Consider the following 20,809-nt stretch of genomic DNA (forward strand, 5'->3'; position numbering starts at 1 on the left):
ATACAAATTCTTAGGAGAGGTTAAGGGAGTTACAGTAAGAAATAGACAGAAAAACTATAATATTGGGAGACCTCAACCTCCCCTTTTATGAACTTGATAAATCTAACCTCAAAATAAATAAGGAAGAAGTTAAGGAGGTGAACAGAATTTTAGAAAAGGCAGCTATGATAGACCTCTGGGGAAAACTGAATGGGGATAAAAAGGAATATACTTTCTTCTCAGTGGTACATGGCACATACTCAAAAATTGACCATGTACTAGGGCATAAAAACCTCACAATCCAGTGCAGAAAGGCAGAAGTAGTCAAAGCATACTTTTCAGATCATGATGCAATAAGAATTATTTGTAACAAAGAACCATGGAAAAATAAGCTAAAAATTAATTGGAAACTAAATAATCGAATTCTAAGAATCAGTGGTCTAAAGAACAAATCAGAGAAACAACTAATAACTTCATTCAAGAGAATGACAATAATGAAACAACATACCAAAACTTATGGGATACAGCAAAAGCAGTTCTTAGGGCACGTTTTATATCCCTAAATGCTTACATGAATAAAATAAGGAAAAAGGAGATCAATGATCTGGGCATACAGATGAAAAAGCTAGAAAAAGAGCAAACTGAAAATCCCCAATTAAATACCAAATTAGAAATACTGGATATCAAAGGAAAGATTAATAAAATTGAAACCAAGAAAACTATTGAATTAATAAATAAAACAAAGAGCTGGTTTTATGAAAAAACCAATAAAATTGATAAACCATTGGTCAATTTGATTAAAAAAAAAGAAAGAAGAAAATCAAATTACCAGTATCAAAAATGAAAAGGGTGAGTTCACCTCTAATGAAGAGGAAATCAAAAATTTAATTAGAAATTATTTTGCCCAATTGTATGCCCATATATTTGACAACCTTAGGGATATGGATGAATATCTACAAAAACATAAATTGCCCAGGTTAACAGAAAAGGGAGTAAAATTTCTAAATAACCCCATCTCAGAAAAAGAAATTGAGCAAGCCATCAATGTACTCCCTAGGAAAAAATCTGCAGGGCCAGATGGTTTTACATGTGAGTTCTATCAAACATTTAAAGAACAACTAATTCCTATGCTTTGTAGCCTATTTGGGGAAATAGGTGAAGAAAGAGTTCTATCAAATACTTTTTATGACGCAAAAAAGGTACTAATACCCAAACCAGGAAGAGTCAAAACAGAGAAAGAAAATTATAGACCAATTTCCATAATGAATATTGATGAAAAAATTTTAAATAAAATTTTAGCAAAAGGAGTGCAGCAACTTATCATGAGAATAATACACTATGAACAGGTAGGACTTATTCCAGGAATGCAAGGCTGGTTCAATATTAGGAGAACTATTATAATAATTGACCATATCAACAACAAAACTAGCAGAAACCGTAGGATCATCTCAATAGATGCTGAAAAAGCCTTTGACAAAATACAACACCCATTCCTATTAAAAACACTAGAAAGCATAGGAATAAATGGAACCATTCTTAAAATTATAAATAGCATGTACCTAAAACCACCAATAAGCATTATTTGTAATGGGGATAAGCTAGATGCATTACCAATAACATCAGGGGTGAAACAAGGATGTCCATTATCACCCTTACTATTCAATTTGATACTAGAAATGTTAGCTGTAGCAATAAGAGAAGAAAAGGAAATTGAAGGAATTAGAACAGGAAAAGAAGAAACTAAATTATCACTTGTTGCAGATGATATGATGATTTATTTAGAGAATCCTAGAGAATCAAGCAAAAAGCTATTTGAAATAATAAACAACTTTAGCAAAGTTGCAGGATATAAAATAAACCCACATAAATCCTCAGCATTCCTATACATTACTAACAAAGCCCAACAGCAAGAGATAGAAAGAGAAATTCCATTTAAAGTTACTGTAGACACTATAAAATATTTGGGAGTCTATCTGCCAAGACAAACCCAGGGCCTATATGAACATAATTATGAAACACTTTTCACGTGAATAAAGTCAGATCTAAATAAATGGAAAAATATCGGTTGTTCATGGTTAAGCCAAGCTAATATAATAAAAATGACAATTTTACCTAAATTAATCTATCTATTCAGTGCCACACCAATCAAACTACCAAAAAATTATTTTACGGAGCTGGACAAAATTATAACAAAATTCTTCTGGAAAAACAAGAGGTCTAGAATATCTAGGGTATTAATGAAAAGAAATGCTAGAGAAGGAGGCCTAGCCATACCAGATATTAAACTGTACTACAGAGCAGCAGTCATCAAAACTACCTGGTACTGGCTAAGAAACAGAGTTGTGGATCAGTGGAATAGGATAGGAACACAAGATGGAGAAGTCAATAACTATAGCAATCTACTCTTTGATAAACCCAAAGAGGCCAGCTTCTGGGCTAATAATTCACTATTTTACAAAAACTGTTGGGAAAATTGGGAAATGGTAGGGCAGAGACTGGGCATAGACCACTATCTTACACCATATACCAAAATAAAGTCAAAATGGGTTCATGATTTAGGAGTAAAGGCTGATACTATAAGTAATTTGGGAGGGCAAGGAATAGTTTACTTATCAGATTTATGGAAAAGAAAAGAATGCATGACCCAACAAGATATAGAGAGCATTACAAAATGCAAAATGAATAATTTCGATTATGTTAAATTGAAATGTTTTTGTACAAAAAAGCCAATCCAACAAAAAATAGGAGGGAAGCAGAAAATTGGGAGAAAATCTTTACAACTAGTGTATCTGATAAAGGCCTAATTTGTAAAATATACAGGGAACTGGGCCAAATATAGAGGAATACAAGCCATTCCCCAATTCAGAAATGGTCAAAGGATATGAACAGGCAGTTTTCAGAGGAAGAAATTAAAGCTATCTATAGGCATATGAAAAAATGCTCGAAATCACCACTGATTAGAGAAATGCAAATCAAAACAACTCTTAGATGCCACATCTCTCCTGTCAGATTGGCTAAAATAACAAAACAGGAAAATGATAAATGCTGGAGAGGATGTGGGAAAATTGGAACATTGTTACATTGCTGGTGGAGTTGTGAGATGATCCAGCCATTTTGGAGAGTAATTTGCAACTATGCCCAAAAGGCCGTAAAAATGTTCATACCCTTTGACCCAGCAATACCACTTCTAGGGATGTATCCCAAAGAAATCACACAAGCGGGAAAAGGACCCATTTGTACAAAAATATTTATAGCAGTTCTTTTTGTGGTAGCTAAGAATTGGAAATCAAAGGGATGCCCATCAATTGGGGAATGGCTGAACAAGCTGTGGTATATGAAGGTAATGGAATACTGTTGTGCTGAAAGAAATGGGGATGATACAGACTTCATAACAACCTGGAAAAACCTAAACGACATAATGCTGAGTTAGTGGAGCAGAGCCAGGAGAACATTATGCACAACCACAGATATATGGATTCTGTGAGGACCAACCCTGACAGACTTCACTCTTCTCAGCAACACAAGGTACAAAGACAATTCCATAGGACTCACGATGGAGAATGCTACCTACATCCAGAGAAAGAATTATGAAGTATGAATGCAGATTGAGGCACACTTCATACTAGCCTTCCCCCCCCCACCTTTTTTCTTTTTCTCTCTTTTGTTTTTGTTTTTGAGTTGGTTTTTTTTTTTTGGTCCTGTTTCTTCTTTCACATGATTCATTTCATTGATCACGGTTCTTCTCCATAACTTGACTAGTGTGTAAATTAATTCAATGCGAAGTTATACGTGGAAGCTATATGGGATCCCATGCCATCTTGTGGAGGGAGGGGGGAGGGAGGGAACAAAATCTGGAACTCAAAATTATGTAGAACCGAATGTTGTAAACTAAAAATAAAAATTTTAAAAATGGCAAAAAGAAACAAAAAAAAACAAAATAAAAAAAATCCTTAATCTAGAGAATAAAGATCAGTCCTAGCTGCCAAATTAAGAAGGTTATGGATCAGTATGAGAAGCAGCATTGTGAAGCTGGCCTCACAGTCAAGAAGAACTGGGTTGCTACTCTGACTCTGACATCTTGTGGCTCTGTGATCCTGGGCAAGTCACTCAATTCTTCAGTGTCTCAGGTATATCTAGATGACTCTAAGTTTCAAAGCAGATTTTAATTTGAATTAGTCAAAGAAGTTCTTCCCGGTTGATTACTGGAAGCTTCCCTACATTAATAGGACCTCAATCTGGTTTAAAAAATTATAAGCTGAAGAGCATCCAGAGAAGAATGACTGTGCTGGGGAAGGACCTTGAATTCACATCATATGAGAATTGGTTGAAGAAACTGGGGAAGTGAAGCCAGGAGAAGATTTAGGGGAGACTTGATTGTTGTATTCAAGTATGAGAAGAGACATCACATGGATGGAGTGTACCTCTTAAGGGCTGCTAAAAATAAAAAGGCCTACAGCTTGAAAGTCTCATTTTGAAAAGTTTTAAAACTGAAAAAGTAGGAGGAGGGAGAAAACTGATTACAGTGACAGGGGCAATCTGATATAACTGAGGAAACAAAGGTGTGAGCTTCCAAGCACATCGATTTCATGAACAATGCATGCCAATTGTATAAGAGGAATCAGCCTTCTTAGCTTGGCACTGGAACCCAAATATGTGGTAAACAGATTTTTATACATTAAAAGAATACAATTACAAGGCTCTCAATCAGGATACAAGATTAAGTAGTCTGAATTCTAATTGAAAGAAAGGTTAGGGACTTCCCAAGTTGGGAGGGGCATTTTAATAGTTTGGAGAATTGGGAGTGGGGAGAGTGAGTAGATGGACTTTCCAGGATGTGAAACAGGATGTCACTCCATTCCCACAATTAGCAAACAGGTGGAATTTACAAGAATATGAAACTTAAGTCACAAAATGAGTCAATTTTATGAGACGGTGTCAGTTTTGTTCACGTGATTCCCATAATTCTCTTAATTCTCCCCCTTGATTCATGGGGGAGGGGCCAGCCCACTCCCATCATGGATCATTTATTTATAAGTAAAATTTATAAGCTTTTTAACGTGCTCATGCTCACTAACAACTTCATGTACCAAGAAAACACCACTGAGAAGCATCCTCTTGCATAGCTAAGTACAATAGCTAATAGAAAGTCTAAGAACAAGAATGAGGATGTGTCCTAAGGAGACAAACCTTGTTAAATAAACTCTATCAGTGAACTAAATCAGGCTACAGACCAGACTACTTAGAAGGCTCACAATGGACTAATTTTGGGAAAGGAGATTTACATGTCACCAAGCTAACCAAGAAAACTCAGGAAACATAAACACCCAGAAACAATGGGTCATAGCAATACAATGATGATCACCAGTATTAAATAACATCAACTCTCCTTGGGTCCTAGTAACCCACTCCCAATGTCCATTTAATCATCTGATCTTGAGTCCAGGATGTCCCATATAGTTGTCTGATCCCTGGAAATATCTTCTCTTGAACATTCTAGAATAGACATTCTCAAGCCAGCTCTGAAGGGGGCTCTGCTTCTCTGGTTCCTAGTCACTTATAGAAATTCCTAGATAATTCTGTTAAAATCTGTCAGTAACAAGACTTAATATAATTTAGTACAATGTCTTAAATTGTGTTTTCAAATAACAAGTTCATGTGATGAAAGCAGCTCAAGTCTTATGGTTCTGATCTTATTAATAATGGAGCTATAAGAAGAACATCAAACTAAGAACTCATAATTCACCTGAAACTTCAGAGAATTTCAGTTTTTTCATGCCACGTGCTGTTTCTTTCTCTACCTAAATCTTCTACCTGATATGGAATTTTTAAAAAAATCTATGAGGGTCTTACTTGTAAAATGAGCCATTTTGAAGTTTTTTAAATTATCAGGCAGATACTTTAAAATGGGAAAATAATTTCACTTTCTTTTCAATTATCAATGCAATTTAAATGTAAAACTCAATCCAATTTTGAGAACTTCTTACTGAAACAAACTCAAAGCCTGAATTTCCCACAGGAAATTTTTAGAAGGCAATCATATACATATGTATATAACCTAATTCTTAGTATAGTCCTGCTGCTTTCTCAAATTATACTATTCCATTCAATTGGAAAACATTTATATTACATCCTTGTCTTATTACTTAATTCTAATTCTAATTTAATTCTAATTCTAATTCCTCCCTTAGGATGATATTATCCCTATTTCACAACTTGAACTCAAATGTTCAGTATTAATCTATTAATTAAGCCAGTATTTCAATGACAAAATTTCCACAGTTCATAGATGCTTATAGAAATTTGCTATGAAAGGAAAAACAAGGAACATAGTTATAACATTGGTATGATGGTTTCCTCAAGGGCACAGACTGACTTGTGTTGCCACTGAATTTTAACAAAAGAGTAAATTGAGGGAGATCTCCAACAAAGATAACATTTATTTTTTTATTTTTTAATTTAATTTATTTAACATATTTAGTTTTCAGCATTGATTTTCACAAGAGTTTTAATTATGAATTTTCTCCCCATTTCTACCCTCCCATCCACTCCAGATGGTGTATATTCTGGTTGCCCCATTCCCCAGTCAGCCTTCCCTTCTGTCACCCCACTCCCCTTCCATCCCCTTTTCCCTTCCTTTCTTGTAGGGCAAGACAAATTTATATGCCCAATTGCCTGTGTATCTTATTTCCCAATTGCATGCAAAATTTTTTTTTTGTTTTTGAGGATCTGTTTTTAAAACTTTGAGTTCCAAATTCTGTCCCCTTTTCCCTCCCCACCCACCCTCCCTAAGAAGACAAGCTGTTCAACATTGGCCACATGCGTATCATTATGTAAAACCCTTCCACAATACTCATGTTGTGAAAGACTCACTATATTTTGCTCCTTCCTAACCTATCCCCCATTATTGAATTTTCTCCCTTGACCCTGTCCCTTTTCAAAAGTGTTTGTTTTTAATTACCTCTTCCCCCAACTGCCCTCCCTTGTATCATCCCCCTTTTTATCTTCTTCCTCCTTCTTTCCTGTGGGGTAAGATACCCAATTGAGTGTGTATGGTATTCCCTCCTCAGGTCAAATCTGATGAGAGCAAGATTCACTCATTCCCCCTCACCTGCCCCCTCTTCCCTTCCTACAGAACTGCTTTTTCTTGGCACTTTTATGCAAGATAATTTACCCCCTTCTATCTCTCCCTTTCTCCCTCTCTCAATATATTTCTCTCTCATCCCTTAATTTGATTTATTTTTAGATATCATCCCTTCATATTCAACTCACCCTGTGCCCTCTGTCTACATATATGTATATATATATGTGTGTGTGTGTGTGTGTGTGTATACATATATATACACATACACACCCATATATATACATACGCATATATATATACATATATATATATATATATGTATATGTATATGCATATTCCCTTCAGCTACCCTAGTACTGAGGTCTCCTGAATCATACACATCATCTTTCCACGTAGGAATGTAAACAAAACAGTTCAACTTTAGTAAGTCCCTTATGATTTCTCTTTCTTGTTTACCTTTTCATGCTTCTTTGATTCTTGTGTTTGAAAGTCAAATTTTCTATTCAGCTCTGGTCTTTTCACTGAGAAAGCTTGAAAGTCCTCTATTTTATTGAAAATCCATACTTTGGCTTGGAGCATTATACTCAGTTTTGCTGGGTAGGTGATTCTAGGTTTTAATCCTAGCTCCATTGACCTCTGGAATATCATATTCCAAGCCCTTCGATCCCTTAATGTAGAAGCTGCTAGATCTTGTGTTATCCTGATTGTATTTCCACAATACTCAAATTGTTTCTTTCTGGCTGCTTGCAGTATTTTCTCCTTGATCTTGGAGCTCTGGAATTTGGCTACAATATTCCTAGGAGTTTTCTTTTTGGAATCCTTTTGAGGAGAAGATCTGTGGATTCTTTCAAATTCTATTTTACCCTCTGGTTCTAGAACATAAGGGCAGTTCTCCTTGATAATTTCTTGAAAGATGATATCTAGGCTCTTTTTTTGATCATGGCTTTCAGGTAGTCCAATAATTTTTAAATTCTCTCTCCTGGATCTATTTTCCAGGTCAGTGGTTTTTCCAATGAGATATTTCACAGTCTTCCACTTTTTCATTCCTTTGGCTCTGTTTGGTAATATCTTGATTTCTCATAAAGTCACTAGCTTCCACTTGCTCCAACCTAATTTTTAAGGTAGTATTTTCTTCAGTGGTCTTTTGGACCTCCTTTTCCATTTGGCTAATTCTGCCTTTCAAGGCATTTGTCTCTTCATTGGCTTTTTTGGAGCTCTTTTGCCATTTGACTTAATCTATTTTTAAGGTGTTGTTTTCTTCAGTATTTTTTTCTGTATTTTTTGGGTCTCCTTTAGCAAGTCATTGACTTGTTTTTCATGGTTTTCTCACATCATTCTCATTTCTCTTCCCATTTTTTCCTCTACTTCTCTAACTTGCTTTTCCAAATCCTTTTTGAGCTCTTCAATGGCCTGAGACCAGTTCATGTTTTTCTTGGAGGCTTTTGATGTAGGCTCTTTGACTTTGTTGACTTCTTCTGTCTGTATGTTTTGGTCTTCTTTGTCACCAAAGAAAGATTCCAAAGTCTGAGACTGAATCTGAGTGCGTTTTCGCTGCCTGGCCATGTTTCCAGTCAACCTACTTGACCCTTGAGTTTTTCATGGGGGTATGACTGCTTGTAGAGTAGAGAGTACTTTGTTCCAAGCTTGAGGGGATGTGCTGTTGTTTTCAGAGTAATTTCTATACAGCCAGCTCTGCCACACCAGCACTCCTCCTTTCCCAAGAACCACCCACCTGGACCTGACTCAAATCTTAAGCAGGCTCTGCACTCCTGCTCTGATCAGCCACTTAACTCCTCCACCAGGTGGGCCTGGGGCCAGAAGCAACTGCAGCTGTAGTTCTATAGCTGCACCACCTCTGCTGCCCCCACGGTGTTGGGTGACCTGCGAACTCCTTCACTCTGTCCCCGCAGCTTTTCCCACTAACCTTCTCTGTTGTCTTTGGTGTTTGTGGGTTGAGAAGTCTGGTAACAGCCACAGCTCACTGATTCAGGCTTCTGGTCTAGTTGGTTCTGCCGCCACCCACACTGGGCGCTGCCACCCACATTGGACTCCGCTCCCCCTGCTCCCCTCCACTCCCAGCTCTGTGCGTGATAGACTTCACCTAGCGACCATCCAGGCTTTCCTGGGCTGGAACCTGCTTCCCTTTGCTATTTTGTGGGTTCTGCAGTTCTAGAATTTGTTCAGAGCCATTTTTATAGGTTTTTGGAGGAACCTGGCAGGGAGCTCATGCAAGTCCCTGCTTTCCAGCCACCATCTTGGCTCCCAAGAAAGATAACATTTATTAGTAAAGGCATGCTACTTGTCAATAAATGAATCAATGACTTCCCTCCATTAATGCCAAAGATCCTGAGCTGATGAACAATTTCCTCTTTTACATGTTTTAGGGAGTACAGGACCAAGGACAGAACAGGGTAGATGACATCATGGGATTAAGGAAACCATGACTGGCTGCAAAGTTGAGGCATAAGGAATAACGTGATCAGTTGGAAGTTTGGCAATGGGGAATAGCAAAGACCCCCCCTTGTTCCCTCTTAAAACTAAGAAGTGTTCATTGTTTAAGTCCAGGTGCAAGATAGGAGCCTAGAGATTTGGACAGTAAACCAGACATCCTTGAAGGATAGCTTAGTGGAGTAAAAAAAGAAACTCCTTTGCTTTCTCATACATTCCTTAAGATAAGTTAAATTCCTTGAGGCAGGAGATCTAGTTTTTCAAATTTAACCATCACAGTCCAGCTGAACTCTGAAGAAATTTCAGAGACAAAGAACCATGACCTAAGCACATACAAGACAAAACCAACGGATTATAAATAGGATAAAAAAGAAAATGATATAGGATCGAACTTAATCATCTTATCTAACCTATACCATGACAGGGGAGAAAATTCCTAAGCTCTGTTTCATTCTAGGGACAAGCAGTATTTAATAGCCAATCACATAACAGAACTCCACATTACTCCCAGGGTATCAAAGGTAGGCTCATAATTCACCATGTGGGAAAATTTCCTGTTCAGAAGTAAATAGCACCATAGGGAAAGTGAGTCAAGAGGATCCTATTTTAGGCCATGCCAAAATCCTCTCCTAAACTTTTCCCAGGGAGAGACATGTATCTGCAGTAGTTCTCAGACTGTGGTACATGCCATATTCTCCTTTAATGGTAGAATATTGCCTTCATGACAATTCAGACAACCATCAAAATTATCAAAATTCAAAACAATATCAACTTGGAGGTGGCTGCAGAGATGGTGGCAAGGCAGCAGCAACAGCAGCAACAGCAGGGGTGGTGGTGGCAGCAGCTGCCTGTGGAGCCCCAGACCCACACGGTGGGGATAATCAAGTGGCTGATCAGAAAAGGGGTATGGAAATCACTTTGATGGCACTGAGGCAAGGTTTCTTGCTTTGCCCTGCTTGGATCTGGGATGCGGTGCTAGTTGGCAGTTCTTGGGAAAAGAGGAGCACTGGCGTGGCACAGCTGTGTGGTGGCTATGGAGAGGGAGTCCTCCTGGTGATAAAACAGTAGAAAGAGTGCCTGCACTCACAGACCAGAGCACAGGCCAGGAAAGGAGCATCATACCACCTCAGAATAGAAGTAGTTCTGAAAACAGCGCAAAACCTCTGAAACTTGGGACAAAGCACTCTCCACTGTGAAAGCAGTCACTCCCTGAGAAAAAGCTCAAAAGACAAGTAATTGACTGAGAAAATGAGCAAGCACCATAAAAGGACTCAGATTATAGAATTATAGAAAAAGAAGATCAAAACATACAGCCAGAAGAAGTCAACAAAGTCAAAGATCCTATGTCTAAAGCCTCCAAGAAAAATATGAATTGTTCACAGGCCATGGAAGAGCTCAAAAATAAGCTCAAAAAATCAAAAAAATGATTTGGAAAATCAAGTAAGAGAAGTAGAGGGAAAATTGGGAAGAAAAATGAGAGGGATGCAAGAAAATCTTGAGAAACAAATCAATGAATTCCTAAAGGAGACACAAAAAAAATGAAGAAAATAATACCTTAAAAATAGACTAACAAAAATGGCAAAAGAACTCCAAAAAGTCAATAAGGAGAAGAATGCCTTAAAAGGCAGAATTAGTCAGATGGAAAAGGAAGTCCAAAAGACCACTGAAGAAAATACTGACTTAAAAATTAGAATGGAGCAAGTGGAAGCTAGTGACTTTATGAGAAATCAAGATATTATAAAACTGAACTAAAAGAATGAAAAAATGGAAGACACTGTGAAATATCTGGTTGGAAAAAGCCACTGATCTGGAGAACAGACCCAGGTGAGGTAATTTAAAATTTATTGAACTACCTGACAGCCATGATCAAAAAAAGAGCCTAGATATCATCTTTCAAGAAATTATCAAGGAGAACTGCCCTGATATTCTACAGCCATAGGGTAAAATAGAAATTGAAAGAATCCACAGATCACCTCCTGTTTTAACAACCCAGCTAGCAGCTTCGATGGGGGCATAAGATCCCTCCCCTGCTGTCAGGACCCAGGAGGCTTCTGGGACCCAGGAGGCTGCCAGGAAAGCACAGGTTCTTTTTATTTGCTTAAACAAGGAAAGCATGGTGAAGGGGTTGACCAGCTTACTTTAATCCAGTATTCACTTAGCATACAGACAACATTCATTTAGTTCAGGGGAAAACGCCAGCATTCAGTTAGCATTCAGTTAGTTCAGGGGAGCATACAGACAAGCATCAAGAGACAGACCAAATACAGATTCATTGACTTACTTCAGGGGAAAAAACCAGCGCCCTGAGGTTCAAAACATTCATTTAGTTCCTGGGAAAAAACAAACCAGCAGCCTGAACCTCAAAACCAAAATACAAACAAATTACAAATATCAACAGACAGACCCAATACAATTCATAGTTACCAACATCTGGGCTCGGCCCGAGAACAAGGGCTGTCCCAGAGTCACGCTTGCTTGCCACTGCTCCCACACCAACCGGAAGAGGAAAGAGAGAGCTTCAAGCTGTCCTCTCCCCTCTTATAGAGTTTTTGACATCATCAAGCACCGCCTGAATGACCAGGGCCGATTGGTTCTTGACTTGGCCCCTCCCCCTAGCGTAAACGTCAACACCTCCCCTCAGCCAGCCCCATGACTCATCACACAGGAAGCTTTCTGCTTCCTGACATGCTCTCTGGGCTTCCTGCTCTGGAAGAGCAAGCCACAGCATCCAGAGGCTCAATGAGGTAAGCTGAGTCATTCAAAGAAAACAAAGGCCATTCTGGTTACACCTCCTCAAAAGGATCCCAAGAAAAAAAAACTCCTAGGAATATTGTAGCCAAATTCCAGAGTTCCCAGGTCAAGGAGAAAATATTTTAAGCAGCTAGAAAGAAACAATTTAAGTATTGTTGGAAACACAATCAGGATAACACAAGACCTAGCAGCTTCTACATTAAATGATTGAAGGGCTTGGAATATGATATTCTGGAGGTCAAAGAAGCTAGGATTAAAACCAAGAATCACCTACACAGCAAAACTGAGTATAATATTCCAGGGCAAAATATGGATTTTCAATAAAATAGAGGACTTTCAAGCATTCTCAGTGAAAAGACCACAGCTGAAAAGAAAATTTGATTTTGAAATACAAGAATTGAGAGAAGCATGAAAAGGTAAACAGGAAAGAGAAATCAAAAGGTACTTACTAAAGTTGAACTGTTTTGTTTACATTCCTACATGGAAAGATGATACTTGTAATTCATGAGACCTTTCTCAGTATTTGGGTAGTTGAAGGGACTACACACACACACATGCACACACACAAACACACACACACACACACACACATATATATATATATATATATACATACACATACATACATATAGACAAAGGGCACAGGGTGACTTGAATTTGAAAGGATGATATTTTTAAAAAATAAAATTAACAGATGAGAGAGGAATATATTGGGAGAAGGAGAAAGGGAGAGATAGAATGGGGTAAATTATCTCAAATATAATTGGCAAGAAAAAATAGTTCAGTTGGAAGGGAAGAGGGGTCAGATGAGGGGGAATGAGTGAATCTTGCTCTCATTGGATTTGATTTAAGGAGGGAATAGCATACACACTCAATTGTGTATCTTACCCTACAGGAAAGTAGGGGGAAAGGGGATAAGAGGGCGTGATGATAGAAGGGAGGGCAGATAAGGGGAGGAGGTACTCAAAAGCAAACACATTTGAAAAGGTACAGGATCAAGGGAGAAAAGTGAATAAAGGGGGACAGGATAAGATGGAGGGAAATATAGTTAGCCTTTCACAACATGACTATTATAGAAGTGTTTTGCATAATGACACATGTGTGGCCTATGTTGAATTCCTTGCTTTCTCAAGGAAGGTGGGTGGGGAGAGAAGAAGGGGGAGAATTTGGAACTGAATTTTCTAAAAAGAATTGTTTAAAAAAAAGTTATTTTTACATGCAACTGGGAAATAAGACATATAGGCAATGGGGTATAGAAATCTATCTTGCCCTACAAGAAAGTAAGGGTAAAGTGTATGGGGGAGAGGAGTGGGGTGTTAGAAAGGAAGGCAGACTGGGGAAAGAGGCAATCAAAATTTAAGCCATCTTAGGGTGGGAGGAGGGTAGCAATGGGAGGAAAATTTGTAACTCAAAATCTTGCGGAAATCAATGTCGAAAAATAAAAGTATTAAATAAAACCTCCAAAAAACCCAGTATCAGCTTAGAGACATAAGAGTTTTTACCTCAAAGAGAAAAATATCACTGATCACAGTTTAGGGCCTCAATATTATTAGTTTTCTTATGTTTCCCTAACAGTTACATTTCATTTATCCTTCACTTGTAAATTGAAAATAACCACATTCTGGAGTTCTTTAATTATGCATATGCTGGATACATGATAATTGACTCAAAACTCACTTAGCAACAGTAGACCTCAGATTCAAAGACCCTATCTAAAATTCTTGAATCCAAAGTCCACCATTACAAGTTGGCTCAAAAATGTAATTTCATTACAGGTATTCAAATAAAATTTGTAATTGTACATGTGATAGCTAAATAATTTCAAATGAAAACTGACTCTTTATAATAACATACTTGAAAATTCCCCCCATTTGACAAAGAGTGGAAAAGAGCATCCTATTTTCTTAGTTGTAGGTTTTAAAAATTTAGTACTTTAGAATTGTGTATCATGTATTCATAAGGGTTGATGAATTGCTATGAATCACCCTGAGTACAAAGTCTCAAGAGACCTCTCAGATGAAAATATCTTGAAAGGTCTGTATGACTTTTTCTCCACAACATCATTATTAATTATTATTATTATCTATTTTAAAATAAAATATGCCCATTACATATTTAGCAATTTTCAAATATCTATTTTTAAAATCGCATTGTTCTAACAGCTCAACTTCTGACCTAATAGCATTAGATTAAAATACAACTTGTCTAACAGCATTTCTGAGAATGATTTCTCAAATTTCACAATACAAGAAAAATTTTAGAAACACAATAATTATATATTTAAAACACAAAAACAAAACATTCTTAGATGACATCAATTCAGTCAAATGGACTTGCAAATTGTCTTACATAGAAAATCATTCTTTTTATCACCATTGGCATTTTTCACTAATCACTTCTGAAACCCACTACACAGTTATCCGGTGCATAGCAACTACATTCAATTGAAGAAACAATAATAACAATAACCAACATTTATATAGTGCTTACCATATGCCAGGTACTATGTTAAGCACTTCATAATTGAATGATGTAATATCATTTAATAATATATATCATTAAATAATATAATATCATTTAATCCTCACAGTGACCCTGGAGGTGAATACTAATCCTATCCCCTTTACAAATCAGAAATCAGAAACAAAGAAAGGTAAAATTATTTGCTTAAGGTCATATGCTTAATAAATTTCTGAGACCAGAGTATAATTCAGTTTTACCTGACCCATTCATTTCTCCAACTTTTTTTGCTTTGATGCCACAATTAATAGAACACATTTCACCATGTTGTAATTTACTTACAGAACAAATTTCAATCTGAATTTCCTACCACAAAATCAAAATCTACATTTTCCAGGGTTGTTAGGTACCTGTACTTAACAATTTAGAGCCCAGAGTTTACAAATAGCTCTTTTTCAAAGGTTCATGGTAGCATTTTACCTTTTTGTAAACTTTTTTGAAATTTCTTTTTAAATCACCCCAAAAGCAAAATCAATTTCTTTTGTGTTGAATCACCTAGCCTCATCCTCTCCACTTTCCCTGAGCCATTTCTCTGTCAATTCCAGAAAAATGTGGGGAGAGGCTCCAAGTAGAAGCCTTACATTCCCATCCTCTTGCTTTGTAACTTGAGGAGTTTCAAAACATTGGGAAACATTCTAAGAATGGTCTTTCAGGGGCAGAGTAACACATTTTTTAATCACATCCTAAATTATTTAAATAATTAGTCTTCACTTGTATTTCTCCTTTGTAACTTAGCACAAAAAAATTTAAACAATTCCAATTAATGCCAATACTATTACTTTGTGAGGTTTTCTAAGAGCTCAAAAATGCATGGTTTCTTTCAAATATTATTGGTGATCTTGCTTCTAATTTAATTAAACAATTGTGTTAAAAATATTTTGAAAATTTTACTTAATGCTTCTCCAAAGACATTCCTAGTTTCTGGGCCCTTCACCCTGCCACTTCCCCTCATTGTGACTCTCTGTGCCTCTTATTCATAACAGGAAGAGGGTCCATGCAACAATGGGAGTTGGGTAGGTGGTCCTACATAGCTGAGGTTTGTTTTTGGTGGTCCCTAGGCTCCTCTTCATTATAAATCTCCCTTTTCATGCCTTCATTAAATTTCGTTTATTTTTAAGTCACTTCTTGATCTAAACAAGTTTTCTTCTTTTCATGGTCAAGAAAGCATTAAGTACCAGATTAAATTTAAACTACTCACAGCAGACTCTTTTTTTCTTTTTCTCTGATCAGTGAAACTGCTTCCCTTTATTCCACAAAAAGAATAACTCTCAATCTCCAGGGAAATGGTGATAAATCCCTGTAACCTTCAGTTTCAAGATCTTGTTCTTGTTTTTCCTTAAAAAAATTCTATAGAGTAGTACCCCAAAACTCACTAAGACATTTCAGCATTTGTTAAGCTTCTGTTAAATGCCTTATCAGACAGGACAAAGAGAAAAGGGTGAGTTCTTTATTCAGTACTTGTCTCAAATCTACTTATCCCAATGGAATCAACTCATCTCACACCTCTTTACCAACTCCAAATCCTTCCCTCCTTAAATGGGAGAAAGGTACTGAAGTTTAATCTGCAAAACTTCAAAATGTACTAAGGTGTATTTAGCACCTTCCATAATTTAAAAATGTACACTAAAAATATTACTTAAAGATATGTTTCATCTCTAATTAATTTATAATGCCACAAATTTCTTCAAACCAGGAAAAAGTTTTTCTTTCTTTGATTATCTAACTTTAGTTTCTGTAACCCAAACCTGGCTAGGGCTTAACTGTCAGAGAGAAAATATCTTGCAGGGTTTTTTCTTTCTTTTTAACTTAATCTCCTGCTAAAAGCCTGAAGTGAGAATTAGTCCTACTTACTTGGACAGAGGTTAGCACCAAATTACAGAAAGCTGGGAGAACTGCTTCAAGTTTGAAACTATGAAACTTCATTAAATTTTCTACCTTATCTTTCTATACTCTTTGGCTACCCCTTTTTACAGCAGTCTTTTTGGCTAGTTGCATGTTCTCCTTAGAATTTTTTCAAGGTAGCAGAATCTACAAACAACATTAAATGCCACCCAAGACAAAGATTTCTTTCCAAGAATTTTACAAAGAAACAAAAATGGGGTAGCTAGGTGGCGCAGTGAGTAGAGCACCAGCCCTGGAGTCAGGAGGACCTGAGTTCAAATATGGCCTCAGATGCTTGACACACTTATTAGCAGTGTGACCTTGGGCAAGTCACTTACCTCCAATTGCCCTGCCTTCCCCCTCTCCAAAAAAATAAAAAAATGTTAAAAAAAAAAGAAACAAAAACACAGACAAAATGATAAGAGAAATACATGCTTGTTAGCCTCCTTATCTCCTACTAAAAGTCTAATCTCAAGGCCTTCAATTTTTTTGTAATTAGAAGTCTCTTCTTCAGGCCAAATTTGGGGTCCATTTGAATGACATGTTTTAGAACAATCTGAATTTCTTTAAAATCATTTTAAGTGGGCTCTTCCCCTTTGGTCCCAGAATGAGGGAACATTTTCCAGTGGTTTTCCGATTGGGATGCTACTTCTAGATCGTATAATTTCCCCAAGGGAACTTCCCCAACAGTGTAAAGGTTCACCCTAGCTTATTTCACTAAGGGGACATCTAAATTGAGAAAGCTTACCTTAACTTATTGCCTTAAAATAACTTACCTTAGAAGGTCTTGTTGGTCCCAACACCATGGGAGCTTACCTTTGCTCAGAAAGAAATTGACTTTGAAGGGAGTTTGACCTCTGGGGAGAAGTCTTCCTTGAAGAAATCCCTCAGAGAAATGTCCAGAATGCTCAGGGGAGTTTTATTTATAAGGGTTCCTTTTGGAGTCCTTACTCACCCTGGTTGACTTTGCCAAAAACTATGACGGGTGAAATCAGAAATAATCAAGGAAATAAAGGTTCAAGCTTCCAAGCATATCAGTTTATTAAGCAATGCATGCCAGTCGTACAACAATTTGGGATCAGACCTCCTCAGCTTGGCACAGGACCCCAAATAAAGGGGAAGGTAAATGTTTATGCATTAAAAGTGAACAATTAACAGGATGTTAAGCAGGATACAAGATTAGGCAATCTGATTTCTAATTGGAAGAAAGATTAGTGACTTTCTGAGTTTGGAGGGGGACTAGGGGAGTTTGAGGAATTGGGACAGAAGAGAATGAGTAGGGGGATGTTCCAAGATGTGAAACAGTATGTCACTCAATTCCTGATTAGCAAGTAGGTGGAATTTACAGGAAAATTTAAACTTAAGTCTCAAAATGGAGTCAAATGTACAAGATGGAGTCACTTTGTTCAAACAATCCCCATAGTTCTCTCAGTACATATCCACTAAGCTAGATACCATAATGAATAGACCTAATATAAGAAGAGGAAAATCAGAGATTCACAAGAAACAAAAAAATAAGAAAAGAATCAGCAATAAAATGCATGACCTCAGATGGACACAAATGCACAAAGTATGAGTAATAAGCAAGGTGATAAAGAGATCCTAATTCAATAATTCACATTTGACTTAATAGATCCTTGGCAAGGCATATCCTTCCTAATGTTGATAATCTCCAATTTAACTTGTACAAATCTTCTTTCTACATAGCTGCTTGAAAGTCATGGAGCTGTCTCCCTCACTAGACTGTGAGCTCCTTGAGAACAGGGAATTTTTTTATTTTTTTGCCTTTCTTTATATGACCAGTACTTAACACAGTACTTGGCATATAGTAGGTGCTTAATAAATGCTTGTTGACTTGATTAAAACTTAGTGGAATGAGAACAGAACTGGGAAAACAACTATGAAAGGGTATACCTTATTCAAAAGGAACCAAATAGATAAAAGTCAAGGGAGGTTCAAAAGAGCATTGTGTATTAAGAAGATAGACTCAAGGAGGAAAAGAGGCCATCTCTTGACTCACTTCTTCAACAGGCCTGTTCACTGAATGACCACTGCCTCACTCAAAGTGAGAAATAGGAAAGACCTTAAATTAAAATGCCAAGGTCTCCCACTTTATCCTGGCCCATCTCCAGTTGTCCTGATCCTGCCACTGGAGGAAAAAGTGGGATAGAAATGATGAGGACTTTGGTGGGAAGTGACCATGCCACCTTTAAATTTTTGACAGAGAAGAGGAAAGCTTAGAGTAGTCTGATCTATACTTTAAATTTGGAGAGATCAGATGGCAGAGGGTTTAGGGAAAGGATTGTTAGTCATGGTAGAACTATCTAGAGAGACATCTTGGCCCAGGAGAGCTGTTGAACTCTTGAAGAGCGAAATTCTGAAACCCTAAAGTAAAACAAATATAGTAAAATGAAAAATGAGAATTGTTGAAATGCATACCTATAGAACTAATTAATCAATTGAGATTGAAAGAAAATATGTATAGAAGATCACAGCAAAGGAATTTCATAGGAATCAGTCAACAATAGTGTTTGTTAAGCACTTACTCTGTTCCAGGTACTGTTTGAGGGATACCAAGAAAAGCAAAAACATGGTCTTTGTCCTTAAGGGGTTCATATTCTAATAGAGGAAACAAGATGTTAAAAACTACCAAAAATACATGCATTTTAATGTGAAATAATCTCAGAGGGAAGAGCAGCTAAGTGATGCAGTGATTAGAACACTCGTCCTGGAGTCAGGAAGACTCATTTTCCTGAATTCAAATCTGGTCTGATACACTTAGCAGCTGCATGATCCTGGGCAAGTCACTTAATCTTGTCTGCATTGGTTTCCTCATGTATAAAATAAGCTGGAGAAGGAAATGGCAGGATCTTTGCCAAGAAAACTCCAAATAGGGTCAACAAATTGTTGGACATGACTAAAAAAAATCTCAGAGGGAAGATGTTAACAGTTGGGGGGGTGAAGGAAGAAACCGCAGAAAATTTCTTCCAGAAATTTAGATTTGAACTGAGTCTTAAAGGAGGCTGAGGAAGCCAAGAGATAGAGGTGTGGAAGGAGAACCTTCCAGACATGGGAGACAAACAAAAGTGTGTCATGGTCCTATAAGAATAGTGTCAAGAATGTTCAAGCTCAGAATGATGCTAGTGAAGAAAACAAAATATAAATAGAAGGTGGATACTTTTATAATGATATTGGGGATTAAACAAGGGATAAGGCTGCTGCTTAGGTGGATGTCAAATCAAATCAAAGAACACTAATTGAATGCCTACTCAGTTCTATGCACTGTATTAAGCTCTGGGGATACAAAGATACCCTCAAGGATTTCATATTCTAATTCTAATTCATATTTCATACTCCAATGGGGAGACAACATGCAAACAAGTGTGTACAAACAAACTACCTAATGGATAAACTTGCATTTGGTCACTTGCCCTCTATTTATACAATAGTATTTGTCATTTTTGATGTATGTTAAATTGAAATGTTTTTGTATAAAAAAAACAATGCGACAAAGATTAGGAGGGAAGCAGAAAAATGGGAGAAAATCTTTACAACCAGTGTCTCTGATAAAGGCCTCATCTCTAAAATATGCAGGGAACTGAGCCAAATATATAGGGATACAAGTCATTCCCCAATTGAGAAATGGTCAAAGGATATGAACAGACAGTTTTCAGAGGAAGAAATCAAAGATATCTATAGGCATATGAAAAAAATGCTCAAAATCACTACTGATTATAGAAATGCAAATCAAAACAACTCTTAGGTACCACATCTCTCCTGTCAGATTGGCTAAAATGACAAAACAGGAAAGTGATAAATGCTGGAGAGGATGTGGGAAAATTGGAACATTGTTACATTGCTGGTGGAGTGGTGAACTGATCCAGCCATTCTGGAGAGCAATTTGGAACTATGCCCAAAAGGCTATAAAAATGTTCCTACCTTTGGACCCACCAATACCACTTCTATGGTTGTATCCCAAAGAGATCACACAAGTGGGGAAAGGACCCATATGTACAAAAATATTTATAGCGGTACTTTTTGTAGTAGCTAAGAATTGGAAATCAAAGGGATGCCCATCAATTGGGGAATGGCTGAACAAGCTGTGGTATATGAAGGTAATGGAATACTATTGTGTTATAAGAAATGGGG

General features: G+C 37.1%; 1 protein-coding gene across 1 annotated transcript in view; it reads right to left on the minus strand.

Annotated features, from left to right (window-relative positions):
- LOC118829474 (beta-microseminoprotein J1-like) overlaps positions 1-17,466 on the minus strand; it is a 39,616-nt gene extending 22,150 nt beyond the window's left edge. The window contains exon 1 of the mRNA XM_036736477.1: positions 17,437-17,466. Within this exon, the coding sequence (XP_036592372.1) occupies positions 17,437-17,466 (30 nt within the window). The remainder of the gene's footprint in view (positions 1-17,436) is intronic.
- Between the last annotated feature and the right edge of the window lie 3,343 nt (positions 17,467-20,809).

The sequence above is a fragment of the Trichosurus vulpecula genome, chromosome 8, assembly GCF_011100635.1.
Source record: "Trichosurus vulpecula isolate mTriVul1 chromosome 8, mTriVul1.pri, whole genome shotgun sequence".
Taxonomy (NCBI): Eukaryota; Metazoa; Chordata; class Mammalia; order Diprotodontia; family Phalangeridae; genus Trichosurus; species Trichosurus vulpecula.